Genomic DNA, 13,580 nt, shown 5'->3' with positions numbered 1-13,580 from the left:
TGTCTTCCTCCCAAATGGCCAAGAAGGGACACACTGATCACATCTTCCTAAATTATCTTCTTATATACTGAATGGTGTCTGCTTAAACTTCACAAGTTTAAGTCCTAATCCACAGTACCTCAGAATGTGACCATTTGAAGTTAGAAGTCTGTAAAGAGGTAACGGCAAAATGAACCATCACCCAAAATGGCTGGTGTCCCCACGAGGAGAGGAAACTTGAATTCGGATAGGCAGAAGGGCCATGTGAAAACCGAGATAGAGGTCAGCTAGGAGGCAGGGACCCAGCCGTGGGTAAAACATGAAACAAAGACAACAGCTAAATCACTGCTTGTGGTTTCTTGACTCCAGCACTGAGACAATGAACTTCAGTTGTTTGCCCCCTCAGTACATAGGACTTTTACCATGGCAACGCTCTTGACTAGTGCACGCCCCATCTACAGAAACATTGCTCCCTCTTCTCAGAATTCCAGGTACTATGGCAGAAAACAGAGACCACCGTTCTTCCTAGTGGGAAAAGCCTCAGAGTAGGAGGGGCTTCTGCAATTAAGAAGAAATGTATACAATGTTCACCAGCAAAACTGATCAATCAAAATATCATACAGACACCCTTCGGCCCTCCTCCTTTTCTTCCTTCCTCTCTCTTTGTTTTTGGATTTTATTACGGGAGAAAGGCAGGCCTTAAGACACGATGGGGTCTCACCATAGAGCACAGGATCCCTGGACCCAATACTCCTGGCCCCACAGTGCTGGAACGATAGTGCCCCACCCTCCTGGCCTAACAATAGCTTTGATGAACACAAATATGGTATCTGATCCCAGTGTGGTGGCACACACTTTTAATCCCAGCATTCAAGAGATAGAAGCAGGCAGAATTTGAGGCCAATCAGGTTTACATGAAGAGTTCTAAAGTTATACATCATCTAGGACTACAGGACTACATAATGAGACTCTGTTTCCAAAGAAAAGAAAGATGTAAATAAAGAGAAAATAGCATATCTGAAATCAGGGCTTATGGATAACCTTGCAATCTTACCTCCCATTCATCCTCCAGGTTATTTCTGAGTCTTGATTTGTTTGAGTAATGTCAACAAATTCTCGCTTTTCATAGGTAAGTGGTTGCATGTAAACCACCATCTGATATACTCTTCAATTAAGTTTACTCCAGGATTAGAAAGATAAAAATTTTACTTCTAAGTCAAAACTAGTGGCATCTGACAATGGCTTGCATTTTTTTTTTTTTTTTTGATTTTTCGAGACAGGGTTTCCCTGTAGTTTCTAGATCCTGTCCTGAACCTAGCTCTTGTAGACCAGGCTGGTCTTGAACTCACAGAGATCCGCCTGCCTCTGCCTCCTGAGTGCTGGGATTAAAGGCGTGCACCACCACCGCCCAGCTAATGGCTTGCATTTTTATTACAAGTGTGGAACCATCAAAACTACCATCACACAAGATCACAAGTAACCACCACTCTGCCTGCTAGTTGACTGTGTTCAGTTCACATACACTAAAACGCTCCCTATGGTCACTGAGAGAGATCAGCCATATTCCACATTCTAAAAAGTTAAGCTTTAAAATTCAATTCAGGACAACTTAAAAAGACTGTGTGAACTTTAAAACTTAAAAAAAAATATTTTATAAGGCATTGAATCCAGCCTTCCTTCTTAAAAATCCATGCCAGCTCAGAGCAATTCACAGGATTCATAAGCAGTAAATTATAAAATGGTGGCTTTCAACCTTTCTAATGCTGTGATCCTCTAATACAGTTCCTTATGTTGTGTTGACCCCAAGCCATAAAATTATTCTGTTGCTACTTCACAACTGCAATTTTGCTACTGTTATGAATTGTAACATAAATATCTGGTATTTGACCCTTGTGAAAGGGTCGTTTGATACCCTCAAAGGGTGTAGTGAGGAGCTGCAGGCCTGCTTTTCGTCCCGCATGGCTAGCTTAGCCCCGGAAATAACAACACACAAATTATATTCTTTTAAACATTGCCTGGCCCATTAGTTTCAGCCTCTTATTAGCTAATTCTCACATATCTTGCTTTAACCCATATCTAATAATCTATGTAGCAGCACGAGGTGGTGGCTTACCAGGAAGATTCTAGCATACGTCCATCTTGGGCCGGAGCTTCATCGCATCTGACCCAGAGAGGAGAGGCAGGGCAATTGCCTGAGGCATCTGCCTCACTTCCCTTCTTTCCATCATTCTGTTCTGTCTACTCCACCCACCTATGTTCTAACCTATCAGGCCAAGCTGTTTCTTTATTAATTAACCAATGAAATCATCAGATAGATAGAAGACACACCTACATTAAAAGGGGGTCACAACCCACAGGTCGAGAACCACTGTTTTTAAAACCTGTTCACCAATACAAGTTCTAAGTCAAAGAATATAAATAAAAGTGCATTGCCATTTATCTTTCTGAAAACTGAAATGATGAATTTATGGAGAATTGGTCCATGGAGCAATCAGCTTGTGAGTTTATAACCAGCCACATCTTTTGAGTCAGCCTTTAAGGGAAAATGATAATGAGAGAAGAACTTCAGTTACTGCCAGAAGTCTGCAATCTCCATACCCTGCAACACTCTCTAAACTACATAACCTGGTACAGGTACTAGGACTCATTTTGTTTTGTTTTTGTTTGACTGGGATTTTGTTTTATTTTGTTTTGTTTGAGACAGGGTCCATGTAGCTCATGCTGACCTCAAATTCACAATTCTCTTGCTTCCGCCTTCCAAAGAATGTGCCACCAAACCTGGCTAGTATATTTTGTGGTTCATCTGTAGGTACTGTTAATTTTACATATACAGAGATGTGGTGTTTTGTTTTGTTTTGTTTTGTTTTCAGCAATTCAATTCAAGAGATCTACCAAACTGTCCCCATCCTCTGTCAATGCAGACTCAGGAGATCCATGGCACTGAACATTCCTGACCAGATAAGCCACGCCTATGAGAATCCTGTGCTTACCAAGAGCCAACTATACCTGGCCCTAGACTGTTAATACCAGCTGTACATATTACTACCACCTTTTAAAATGTGACACAACTCATGAATAAGAAGTGTGAACAGAAAGAGAAGTTGTTCCTAGGAAAATGAAGATGAATATTTGAAAGGCTTCTGTAAAAGCAAATTATGTAAGTAAGAAACTGCAGACAAAAAAAAAAAGTTGTGGGCAAGCAAAATAACTATAAAAGACTCAAAAGTCATTTTAAAAAAAAGCAATATCCTACACCCAGTTTGCTTTGCAAATATCCTTGCTCTCCTTTGAAGAAGCAAAGGCCAAAGCAAACACATGCACTTATATGCATGATAACGAGAGCAAACACATGCACTCACACACATGATGGCCAGAGCCAACGCATGCACTCACACACATGATGGCCAGAGCAAACACATGCACTCACATACATGATGGCCAGAGCAAACGCATGCACTCACACCCATGATGGCCAGAGCAAACACATGCACTCACACACATGATGACCAGAGCAAACACACGCATTCACACACATGATGGCCAGAGCAAATACACGCACTCACACACATGATGGCCAGAGCAAACACATGCACTCACATACATGATGGCATTATTGTGAATCCACATACTGAAGGATCCAGAGCAAGTGGGAGGCAGAGCTGCTGGTCTAGACACAGACTGCAGTAAGGAAGACTGAACTTCCAGGCACTTTCTGAGTTCTACCAAACTCAGACACTGACTGCTGAGACCATCATTCATGGTCCACTATTAAAAGTCATGTGACCCTAACAAAGGCCTCAGCTTCCCTGAGCAACCTCTTTTATGTCCATCAGACAGAGGCAAAGGTGATGGCCACAGGTAACACTGGCTAGGCTCAAGCCTCAGCCACAGTGATTCCAGTGTTAATTATCTGGTTTTGTTCTTGGCCTATGTAGCATACCAAACAGACAAAAGCCCCAACCCCATCAGGTAAGGAGACGGGCATGGAGTATCCCGCTGTCTAAAGTGAGACTTGAAAGTTGAAAGACTGGAGATCAGTTTGTTAACAAGAGCAAAAAGCAAAATGACACCCAGATCGGCTACTGCAACAATTCCTACCATGAAAGGGAAAGAGGAAGCAAAGTCAACAGCAAGAAGACTAATTATTGTTTCAGACCACAATTGTTTCACTTTTTCTTCTACTTAAAATAACAGAAGACGAAATCATGCCATTTGCAGGAAAATGGATGGAACTGGAGATCATTATGTCAAGAGAAACAACCCAATTCACAAAGACAAACATGCCATGTATCCTCTCAAATGTGGGCTCTCAATAGTTTTTTAAGACGTGACTTTGTAGGAAGGTACTATCTGGGGAGAGCAATGGAAACAGCAGTGGGGCAACGAGAATAATGGTGGGTCGTGAATGTTAGCATGTACATTACACATGCATGAAAGTGCCATGGTCAAGCTGGTTGCTTTATAAAAATAACCATTAATTTCTTTAAAAGGGGTTTTTAAAAAATATAAGTCAGGCTGAATTTGCTCAAACAGTTTCAGGAGAGGTTTCTTTTGAATCAGTTATTGGATCAATACAATCTCCCTTAAACCGCCCTCTTAGACTCCAAGCTTTTAGCCTGAATTGAGACAAAGTATCAATGTGACCCTGCAGTGTTCTACCAGCAAAGACTGCAGATCCCAGAACAGCAGGATGTAGGAGTCACAGACAAGCAGGGTAGCATTCCCCTGGTGAAGCACTCCATTTCAGGACTTCATAGCAGCCTCACAATCAAAGGCCCAGCCTAACAGCTTAATCAGGTAATGGCTGGACCAAAATAGAATCCTCAGGAAACAAGGGCTGGTTGGGAATAAGCACAAACCAACATTAGTTAGAGAACTATAGCCAGAAAAAGAAAAGAGAGAGAGGGGGAAAAAACGGTTTCTTTATGTGGGATTTTGAAGGATTCCAGACTTCTTTTACATGACATGTTTACTTTAGGATTCCCTCGGCAGGCTCCTATCCACCGGGACCCACGTGTGTAGCAGCTATCAATCAACACTACAAAAACTGTGATCCAGAATAAGGTCTGAGTGCCTTGCATGGAGTAAGGCGGGGAAGCTTTCACCCAGCGTTCCTGTGGCATCTCCTGTGTTCTGATGGGAAGAGGAAGAGTTTAGGCTCCCACCTTGCTGCCTCTACAGCACAGAGACAAAGTATCTGTGACCAGCAAATGGAGCGTCAGTGAAGGGCATCATTTTATTTGCTCCTAGCAGAGACTGCTAAGGATTATGGATTAAGACACTTGTTCTTATTTGTTGTTGCCGCTTGTTTGTTTGTTTGTTTGTTTGAAGACAGGGTCTCTATAAATAGTTCTGGCTGTCTTGGAACTTGATATGTAGACCAGGCTGGCCTCAAACTCACAGAGATCTGCCTGCCTCTGCTTCCCCAGTGCTGGGATTAAAGGTGTGCCAGCATGAAAGGCTCAGAGAATTATGATAAAGGTGTTTGCTTTTATGTTAATTATTTGTATATTACTCTAGAAGAAACCTTCTGTGTTTCTAAGTATTATACATTTCAGGCCTGCGTGGAGAGCCCAGCTTGACCCTTTCAGTCCTTTGCTCTGCCAGAAAGGGAAGGCAGGGAGAGGCTGCTAATTAATAGTCGCAACTGTTTCCACATCTCTCCCTGCTAAATGCTAACCTCCCTCCCAGTGAGCTTATTCCCAAGTTGGTGCTCACTGTCCCCTAAGGCTGAGGTTTCCACATGCCCTGTAGAACCGAGCAGACTGGTACCCTGGACTCCCTGGCTTCTCGGCAATATTCACTTCCTCTCTCATACTGCAAACTGCCTGTCAGATTCCTACCTCTCTTCAAGACTGTCAGTTCCCTTAACATGGGGCAGGACTCTGTGCCGCTGACCTCACAAAGGAAGAAGCATAGAGGAGGTGCTCCATCGACACGGATACAAACTAACACAAGTATCTTCTGATGAAAAGTTACCCACAATCCTAAACATGACTTTGTTCTACCTGTCATGGATGCTAAAAGCATACGGAGCCTTGTTAGATGCCACTCTGGGGCAAAGGACAGGCCATGGCCTCAAAATGCTTCGGGTACCAAACACCTGACCCCTTGACCAGAGTGCAGCGTGCACAGGGAGGAGAAGTGAGGCTGGAGACTTGTATCACATTCACACAGTGCAGAAACATGCCAGTTGACCCCAGAATTTCTGAACTGCCGTTGACCCTCTAGTCTAGGAAATTCGAGTGTTTCAAACAAGTCACTACCTCATCCTCACACCGACCCAAACCCAGATAAATCCCTTCCGTTTTCACCTCCAGTACGTCCTTCACTTCCACCCACTTCCTCTCCCAGTCGCTACACCTGAAGCAACAACAGCTTCTTCTTTTACAGCTCTCAGAACTCAGTCCATTCCAGGTTGCACCCACCTCTACTTCTACCCCGAGATTTTCCATGCCTGGCTCCTTGACATCCTCCAGCAGCTGATGGCCAAGGTCTCCTCGGACCTAAACAAGCTTCCCTTTTCCTCATCCCCATCACCCTCTGCCTTGCACCTACCTGCAGTGAGGCACCTGTGCGCTAACATGCACACCTACTTATCCAGAAGGGAAGTTCCAGCAAAGCAACTGGCTTTGCCTGAAAGAGTCTGTTACCCAGAAAAAAAAGCTCAAAAAAAAGAAAAAAAAAATGCTTGAATGAATGTTTAATCACCTGGAAAAATCAACAGTATCAGGACCTTGACATTAGACCCCAAAGAAATTCAACCTTTCTGTAAAACAAACATAGCCCTTTTCCTTTCTGTGAAATAACCCTGCCCACGCTGAGACCTCCCTTCCCTCACCCCACCTTCTTAACAAATCCATGACAGCCTTCGAGCAGACCACCTTTCTGTCTGGAAATGACCCAGAATTCCTTGGCTCCGTAAACCGGAACTCCACCTTGGAGTGGAGCCCAAGGTCTCAAACTCACACTTAGCGCCAAACAGAGAGGCCTTGACGTCCTCTGAATTTGCTCCACACATCTGGTTACCACCCCATCCTTGGAGGAACAAAAACAGGAAAGGCACAGAGGCCTCCTGAGGCCGAGACAGTTTCACGGATTTGGGTGAAGCCATCCTTCCCCGAAACCCCTAATGCTTGACCCCAGACAGGGAGGAAACAGCGAACTGTGGGCAAGCTAGGTCAGAAAGAGGACGTAGAAGGACATATTGAATGTGGTAAAATAATACACACCTAGTCCTGACTTTGAAATCAGACAAATGCCTACCTTCATATCCTGGCTCCAGTATCTATATTTCTGAAGGCCACTGGGATGCTACCTCAACCCTCCGAGCCTCTCCTTCCACAGCTATCAAAAGAGATGTCACAGTACCTACTTTAAGAGGATTGTTGAGCAGTTTTGCCCCTGGATTTTATATTGGGTTCATCTACCTACTCTTTAATTTCCCACCATGAGCCAATTATTCATACATAAAAAAAAAACGCAATCAGATACCAAATCAGTCTTTGTGAGTTAGCAAACAATTCTGGGTTTACCACACTGTTTTGACATTGAACCATACAAACTGACTGACATTTACTTAATTCTCTCATGGAGGTGAGCCAAGCTGATCCCTGAATTGTGTTTATACATGTGCACAGCAAGTGAACATTCAATATGTAATTTCCAATATGTAACTTTCAATGAAGGAATCAAATGACAAGTTGAATTCTCTCTGGGCTGATCCCACTAATCAAGTCTGACAGACTAAAATCTGCTCTTGGTGGGTTCTGTTTTCTCATGGTCCATGTTGCCAGGCACTAATCTACCTGTGCTTTGCCGGGAAAGGCACAGCAAGAAACAAGATGGAAATCATTAAGAAGCTAATGACTTTGACACTAGAGTTTCCTGCTCGTATAGAATGTGGGGGAAACAGGCAGCTGGGATGTTAAATCTCCTGGTTTCTTTTGGGGATTATCCATCAGCTCTTTCTTGAGTTTGTCTTCAGAAACCAAAGGAATTCTTTAAGACGGAATGATGACTTGACAATAAATGAACAGTAAGCCATCATTCCTCATGCTGACTGGCACCAAATTTTGCAAGGATATTTAGCAGAAGCATTCCTCTTTCAGTCTTGCTCCATAAATACCGAAGGAGGAAGAACATTGCCAAAGACCAAAGTTTGGCAAATGAATCTGATGAAACCGTCAGTGTATAGACACATGCCACACACAGCATGGCGTCTCTGAAGGCTCCTGGTGACTATAATTATCTAGCTCTCAGTGGTCCTACCTTAGGGTCCACATGCAAAACACAGTTTCCTGTGGCTCAAACATGTCCATCTATCAAATCAGTAGCACATCAGGGCAATAAAGACTCCAATTCCCAACTGGGTACTTCTCCACTAAGAAAATGCACATACTTGAGCAAACTCACAGAAGGAAGCTAAGAGACAGCTATTCCCACTGCAAAACTGCCCAGGGCTTGCTTTATAATGCCTTTATCATGGATTTCATGTCTGAGACAGGTAAAGGAATTGGTGAATACCTTTGGTTCAGTACAGAATGAGGCACCTAACCAAGAAGCAGTGTGCAGGTGCTATGCCTAAGTAAACACCACGCTTGCAAAGAGCATGGTATAAAGTCAGCTGGTCTTGGTCCCTGTCCCAGGTTGGTCACAAATGAGCTGTTTCAGAGGCGAGTGGTTTAACTCCTGTATCTTATTTCCTAACCCAGAGATGGAGAGTATCTGACAAAAGCAAATAAATATCCCCTACTGTTTATAGTTACTGGGGCAATCAAATGGATATGGAGGCTGTCAGAAAACACAAAGGCTAAACGCAGAGCACTCCTCTGCTACACACAGACACATACCAAAATAAGAGCCACCTGGAAAACTCCCTGCACCCACTCTTGCTCACACTGAAGATGCTTCCTGTTATGAATGAAGGGAACTCCGGGGATGCCGGGAAACGTCTGTGAATCAGTATGAACGCACAACTCTTGGAGCATGGGCACCGCCACCTGTCCTTAAGGACTCTGTGACAGTTTCTGGTGCCCGAGGACAGTCACACAGGCAAAGGCACCCACCCCAGCTTTGCACGGATCAGGCTCTAAGCCTATTACTTGGGTTTTACCAGACACTAACTATGTGCTAAGATTCCTCAGAATACTGAGTGCACTATGATCAGGCCAAAGGAGTCACGAACTCACAGGACTAGCAGGCTAGTGTGAGAACTCAATGGGGGTAGAGGTCACCTTCCCTTTGCTTATGACAAGTACTCTCTTCTATACCTTGGGTTTGGGTGAACTTACCTGAAGTCAGCAGATAAATGTCTTCAACAGTATAAGAAATCAGAAAAAAAAAAAAAAAAAAACCAACCAGGACAAAACCCCCAAGGACTCCATACCAGATAAGAACTGTTACTCTGCTGCTGCCCCTCTCTAAGCAGACCCTGGTGGCTCCAGGCTTGATACAGAGCCAAGCCAGGTGCCTGAGGAGCTCTGAGTACCTGGGACTATAGGATCACGTCCAGTTCTCACCCTCCCTTCCTCCACTCTCCACATTCATATGCCCTAGAAACTGCTAAGGCCCTCAACTCCTAAGCAGACTGAACGTCATGTGAATGACTAACCTCAGGGATGACCAGGACGATCCAAGGCGGGGACAAAGTCACGGAAATGCTCAACACAAAATCATAACAACAAATGCCAGTACCTGGGGATGGTCTTTAAAGAGAAACTCAGAAGCACAGAGATGGCCCGGAATACAGTGCTTCTCAAACTACACCAGAAGTACCTGGGGGTGTGGTGAAACCTGACACCCAGGGCTTCCCAGGCAGTTGTCCAGGGGCCACACTCCCGAGAACACTGATAAAATAAATGGACAGGCACTGCCCAGGGTGCTGTTCCTACCGAGACTTCAGATCCTGATTCATTCCTCTCTTTACTTCACACTGGGCCTTATGAAAGCTCCCGATGGGAATGAAGCCACTGTGCTGCTGGCCACTGTCCCCCCAGGCAGCTGCAGGGGACACTATTGCCAATCCCATCCTGGTCCTGATGGGGCTGTGAACAAGATGAGTTTGCAGAATGAATGAGTTGGGGTGACAAACAGACAACACGAAATGGGGAAAGAGCACTCAGTGGTCTCCTGGTCCTGATCCTGAGGACTGCAGGGAGGATCGGTGATGAGACTGTGCCAAGAGATGTTGCCAAGAGAATGCTGTGACCTGCTTTTCCCCTCACTATTTGTCCTGGTGACCTGCCCCAATACACTGATTTCCAGCTGAGAGTTCACATCTCACCTCCAGACACCAAGCTGCCACTTTGCTAAGCTATCACCCCCCCTCCCCACCAAAGGAAGGCAGCAGGGAAGCACCTGCAGTGCACCCCAGATCCCTGCAGATTGGGACCTGAGGATTCCTGACCCAGAAAGGAGCTAATGGGATCACACTGCACGCTGTTTTACAAATAGCAGGAGTTTCTGCCATGATGTATTGTTCTGTGTGGGGGGAGTTAGCAGATGTTCCTAACAGACAGTGACTGTGTGACTATTGAAACAGTCTCTGCCACTGGCCTGACCTGCCAGCTTTTCCTTCTTTAGCTCGGAAGGAATAATCTGCCCAGTATCCACACCCGAACTGGCCTCTTCTGGCTACAGGACAGGAGAAGGAGCATGAGAAAAGCCAAGTTCAGGTTCGACAAGGAAAGGGAGGTGCTAAGTGCTTTGTTCCCAGCACCCTGGTGAAGACAGCATATGTGTTTGCAAACGAGATGATCCTCTGCATGCAAATACGTATATTTGATGGGAAAACATGACTTTCCTTCCCAGTCATAGAACTTTTAAAAACTCAGTTTTTTCTTACATGCAACACTATACCTCAGTTCCCAAGTCCCTGGCTCAGTTAAAACTCTGTGAAGCCCTGTGAGCCAAACAATCCAAAGCAGAGCCCAGAACCCACACAGTCTCCACTTAGGAGGGGTCCACTGGGAACTCAAGAGCATGGATTAAACGCTCCTCCCTCTTCCTTGCCCCCAAAGGATCCATTCATTTGTACCCTCGGATGAGGCCAAGCCAGCTGTCTTCACTTTCAACACCCTTGGTGGTTCCTGTCCTCACCTGTTTTCCAGAAGCGTCATGCAGACCACCTCTCTGACGCCAGGGTTGTTGGCCTTCTCCACAGAGCAGCCCTGCAAGTTCCAGGTGGCCAACCTAAACACAGGCCGCCCATCCCTCATCCCTCCGAAGGCTTCCACAGAAGGCCTCATAGAGATGATCTGTGTGGGCCCCCCTGGTGGCAGGTCCAAGTCCTCGCTCTGCAGGCTCAGAGAGGTGGGACTGGGATGAGGCTTGGCGGTAAAGGTAAGACCTCCATTGGTGTGGGTGGATGGGGGCCTGGACCTCTCTGCGAACACCTGGTGTCTGATTTTGTCCAGGAAGGCTGCATTGATTCCGTCCATCCTCACCAGGTCCTCCACACTGCGAAAAGGACCATGTTCACGGCGGTAGTCCACGATGCTGACAGCCATCTTCTCCGTGAGGCCTCGGACACTCATGAGCTGAGCTAGGGTGGCTGTGTTGATATTGACTCGCGGCGTGAGGGGCACCGTGGTGGCCAGGTGATGAGGCTGCTGCTCAGCCAGCAGGTCCCGCCTCAGGGAACTGGGAGAGTGCTGCGCCGAGTTACCCTTGCTGCTCACACAGATCTCAAACTTGACCTGTTCCAGTTTGGTGGCCCCTACACCGCTGACCAGGGCTAGATCCTCCACCTTCTTGTAGCCACCGATATATTCTCGGTACTCCACGATGCTTCTGGCCACTGCACGTGTCACCCCAGGCAGGGTCATCAGTTCCTCCTCAGTGGCGGTGTTGATGTTTAGCCGCTCCTGATTCACCAGGATGTTGCTGAAGTTGCAAGCTGCACTGAATTTACGGTTATGTGACAGGTCTGAGGGGTCTCTGGGAATAGAGCGATGACAGCCCAGGGTGCTCCCCATGGCCAACCAACACAGAACAACTCTGGATAGAGAAGCCCAGGAGCCTTTATAAGCACAAAAGAATGGAAGGCTGCAGGACTTACGGGTCGAGGAAGTTGCTGCAGACAAACATCAAATCTTCCATGGCTAGTGTTCAAAATTTTGCTGAGCCACCTAGAAATTGACATGGAAATTGACTGAAATTAATCAATCAGTCCTTAGCACTCCTGTAGTGTTGGAAGTTCATAACTAGTGGGGGACAGGTCAACTCCTGAAAACGCAGACGCTGGGAGGCAGCCCCTTGTGGGTTTTCCTCGGGTTATTTATCACACAAGGTCCAAAAAGCGAAGAGAGCTATCCCCACTAGCCTCTCTGCTCTGGCAGCGCTGGAGCCACCTCTTCACTTCGGACGCCCCCACCGGAGCTCCTGCAGACAGACAGAATAGAAAGCCCCTACAGCGCGCAGGAGGGCACTGTAACTTGGGAACTCAGAGCGGGCGCCGACACCGAGCAGAGGCTCAGGGACCCACCCCCGGCCCTCCGATACCGTCCCACCTCTCCGCCGCTCTGCTGGGGTCGGGCCCCGGTTCCCTGGGGCTCACCGCGCGCGTCCCGGCTCCTTCTGCAGGGGAACTCAGTGCCGTTCTCCCGGGGCAGACAGCGGCTGCTCAGAAGCGACAGGAGCGGCGGTGAAATTCGGCCCCCGAAGCTGCACCAAGACTTGCGGCGTCGCCTCTGCGTTGATCCAGCCAAAGTCCGGCGCCCAACTCGGGCGCGAGACACGGCGGAGCGCGTCCTGAGCCCCACGCCGCGCACCCGCCGCTGCTCGCCGCGGGTGTCACAGCCAAAGTCGGGTCTCGCCGCCCGCCCGCTCCTCCGCCGGCACAGCCACGCCTCCTTCGCGCCAACTCCTCCTCCCTCCCTCCCTCCCGCGGCACGTAGGGGCGGGGCGCGAGCGCCAGGGGGCGGGACCATTGGTAGGCTTGGTGGGGCGGAGTCGAGGGCGGGGCTTAGAGGCTGGGCGGGCAGTAGGGATGGCCCACAGGGTTCCTTGTGAGCCTCTCTGCTTTTTCTGGAACCTAGGCTCCAACTGAGCTCTGTTTTTGTTGGGTGGAGCTGTTTAAGGCCGCCTGGGGCTAACTGGAGTCTTTCAGGTGAGGTAGGCTTGCCCAGCGAGTCTAGGGCTCCCGAAAGTCTCAGGCAGGGGATCAAACGGTATCTGTCAGTTCTCTTACCACTTTCAGGCCTTTTCTCTTCTTAGAGAAACCTCATTCATCCAGGAATGCCTGGGAACCATGTGTCTCCTGTGTGTTTACAGAGGTTGCACATATGCTGCCTTTTTGCAGATTTAGCTCTCTGAGAAAATAAGGGCATGTTGCTGTTAAGTATTAAATCTAATCACTAAAACGGAAGGAAATGATACTGGGAAGTGCAGGCTGCTTTCCAAAACACTGTTTGGATCACATTGTGAAATGATAATTTAGTTAAAGATTAAAGGGCCTGATGTGTTACAAATGGATACCTGAAGCAGGAGTATTTGGTTAAACAAACCCAGCCATGTGGCCGTGATATGGTGCTATGATACGTTGGATACTTTGACCCAGGGCTGTTAGTGATCCCTAAAGAATAGATCTTAACCCGACC

General features: G+C 47.0%; 1 protein-coding gene across 2 annotated transcripts in view; it reads right to left on the bottom strand.

Annotated features, from left to right (window-relative positions):
- Eepd1 (endonuclease/exonuclease/phosphatase family domain containing 1) overlaps positions 1 to 12,797 on the bottom strand; it is a 108,092-nt gene extending 95,295 nt beyond the window's left edge. Inside the window, exons 1-2 of one of the 2 annotated variants that reach the window (XM_038323479.1) lie at positions 12,492 to 12,797; positions 11,080 to 12,110 (exon numbers count right to left, since the gene is read on the bottom strand). In XM_038323479.1, the coding sequence (XP_038179407.1) occupies positions 11,080 to 11,957 (878 nt within the window). In that variant the 5' untranslated portion in view covers positions 11,958 to 12,110; positions 12,492 to 12,797. The remainder of the gene's footprint in view (positions 1 to 11,079; positions 12,111 to 12,491) is intronic. The other variant, XM_038323478.1, reaches the window with a different exon arrangement.
- Positions 12,798 to 13,580: the final 783 nt, after the last annotated feature.

This window comes from Arvicola amphibius, chromosome 3 (assembly GCF_903992535.2).
Source record: "Arvicola amphibius chromosome 3, mArvAmp1.2, whole genome shotgun sequence".
NCBI lineage: Eukaryota > Metazoa > Chordata > Mammalia > Rodentia > Cricetidae > Arvicola > Arvicola amphibius.
This window is presented reverse-complemented; position numbering and strand designations above follow the sequence as displayed.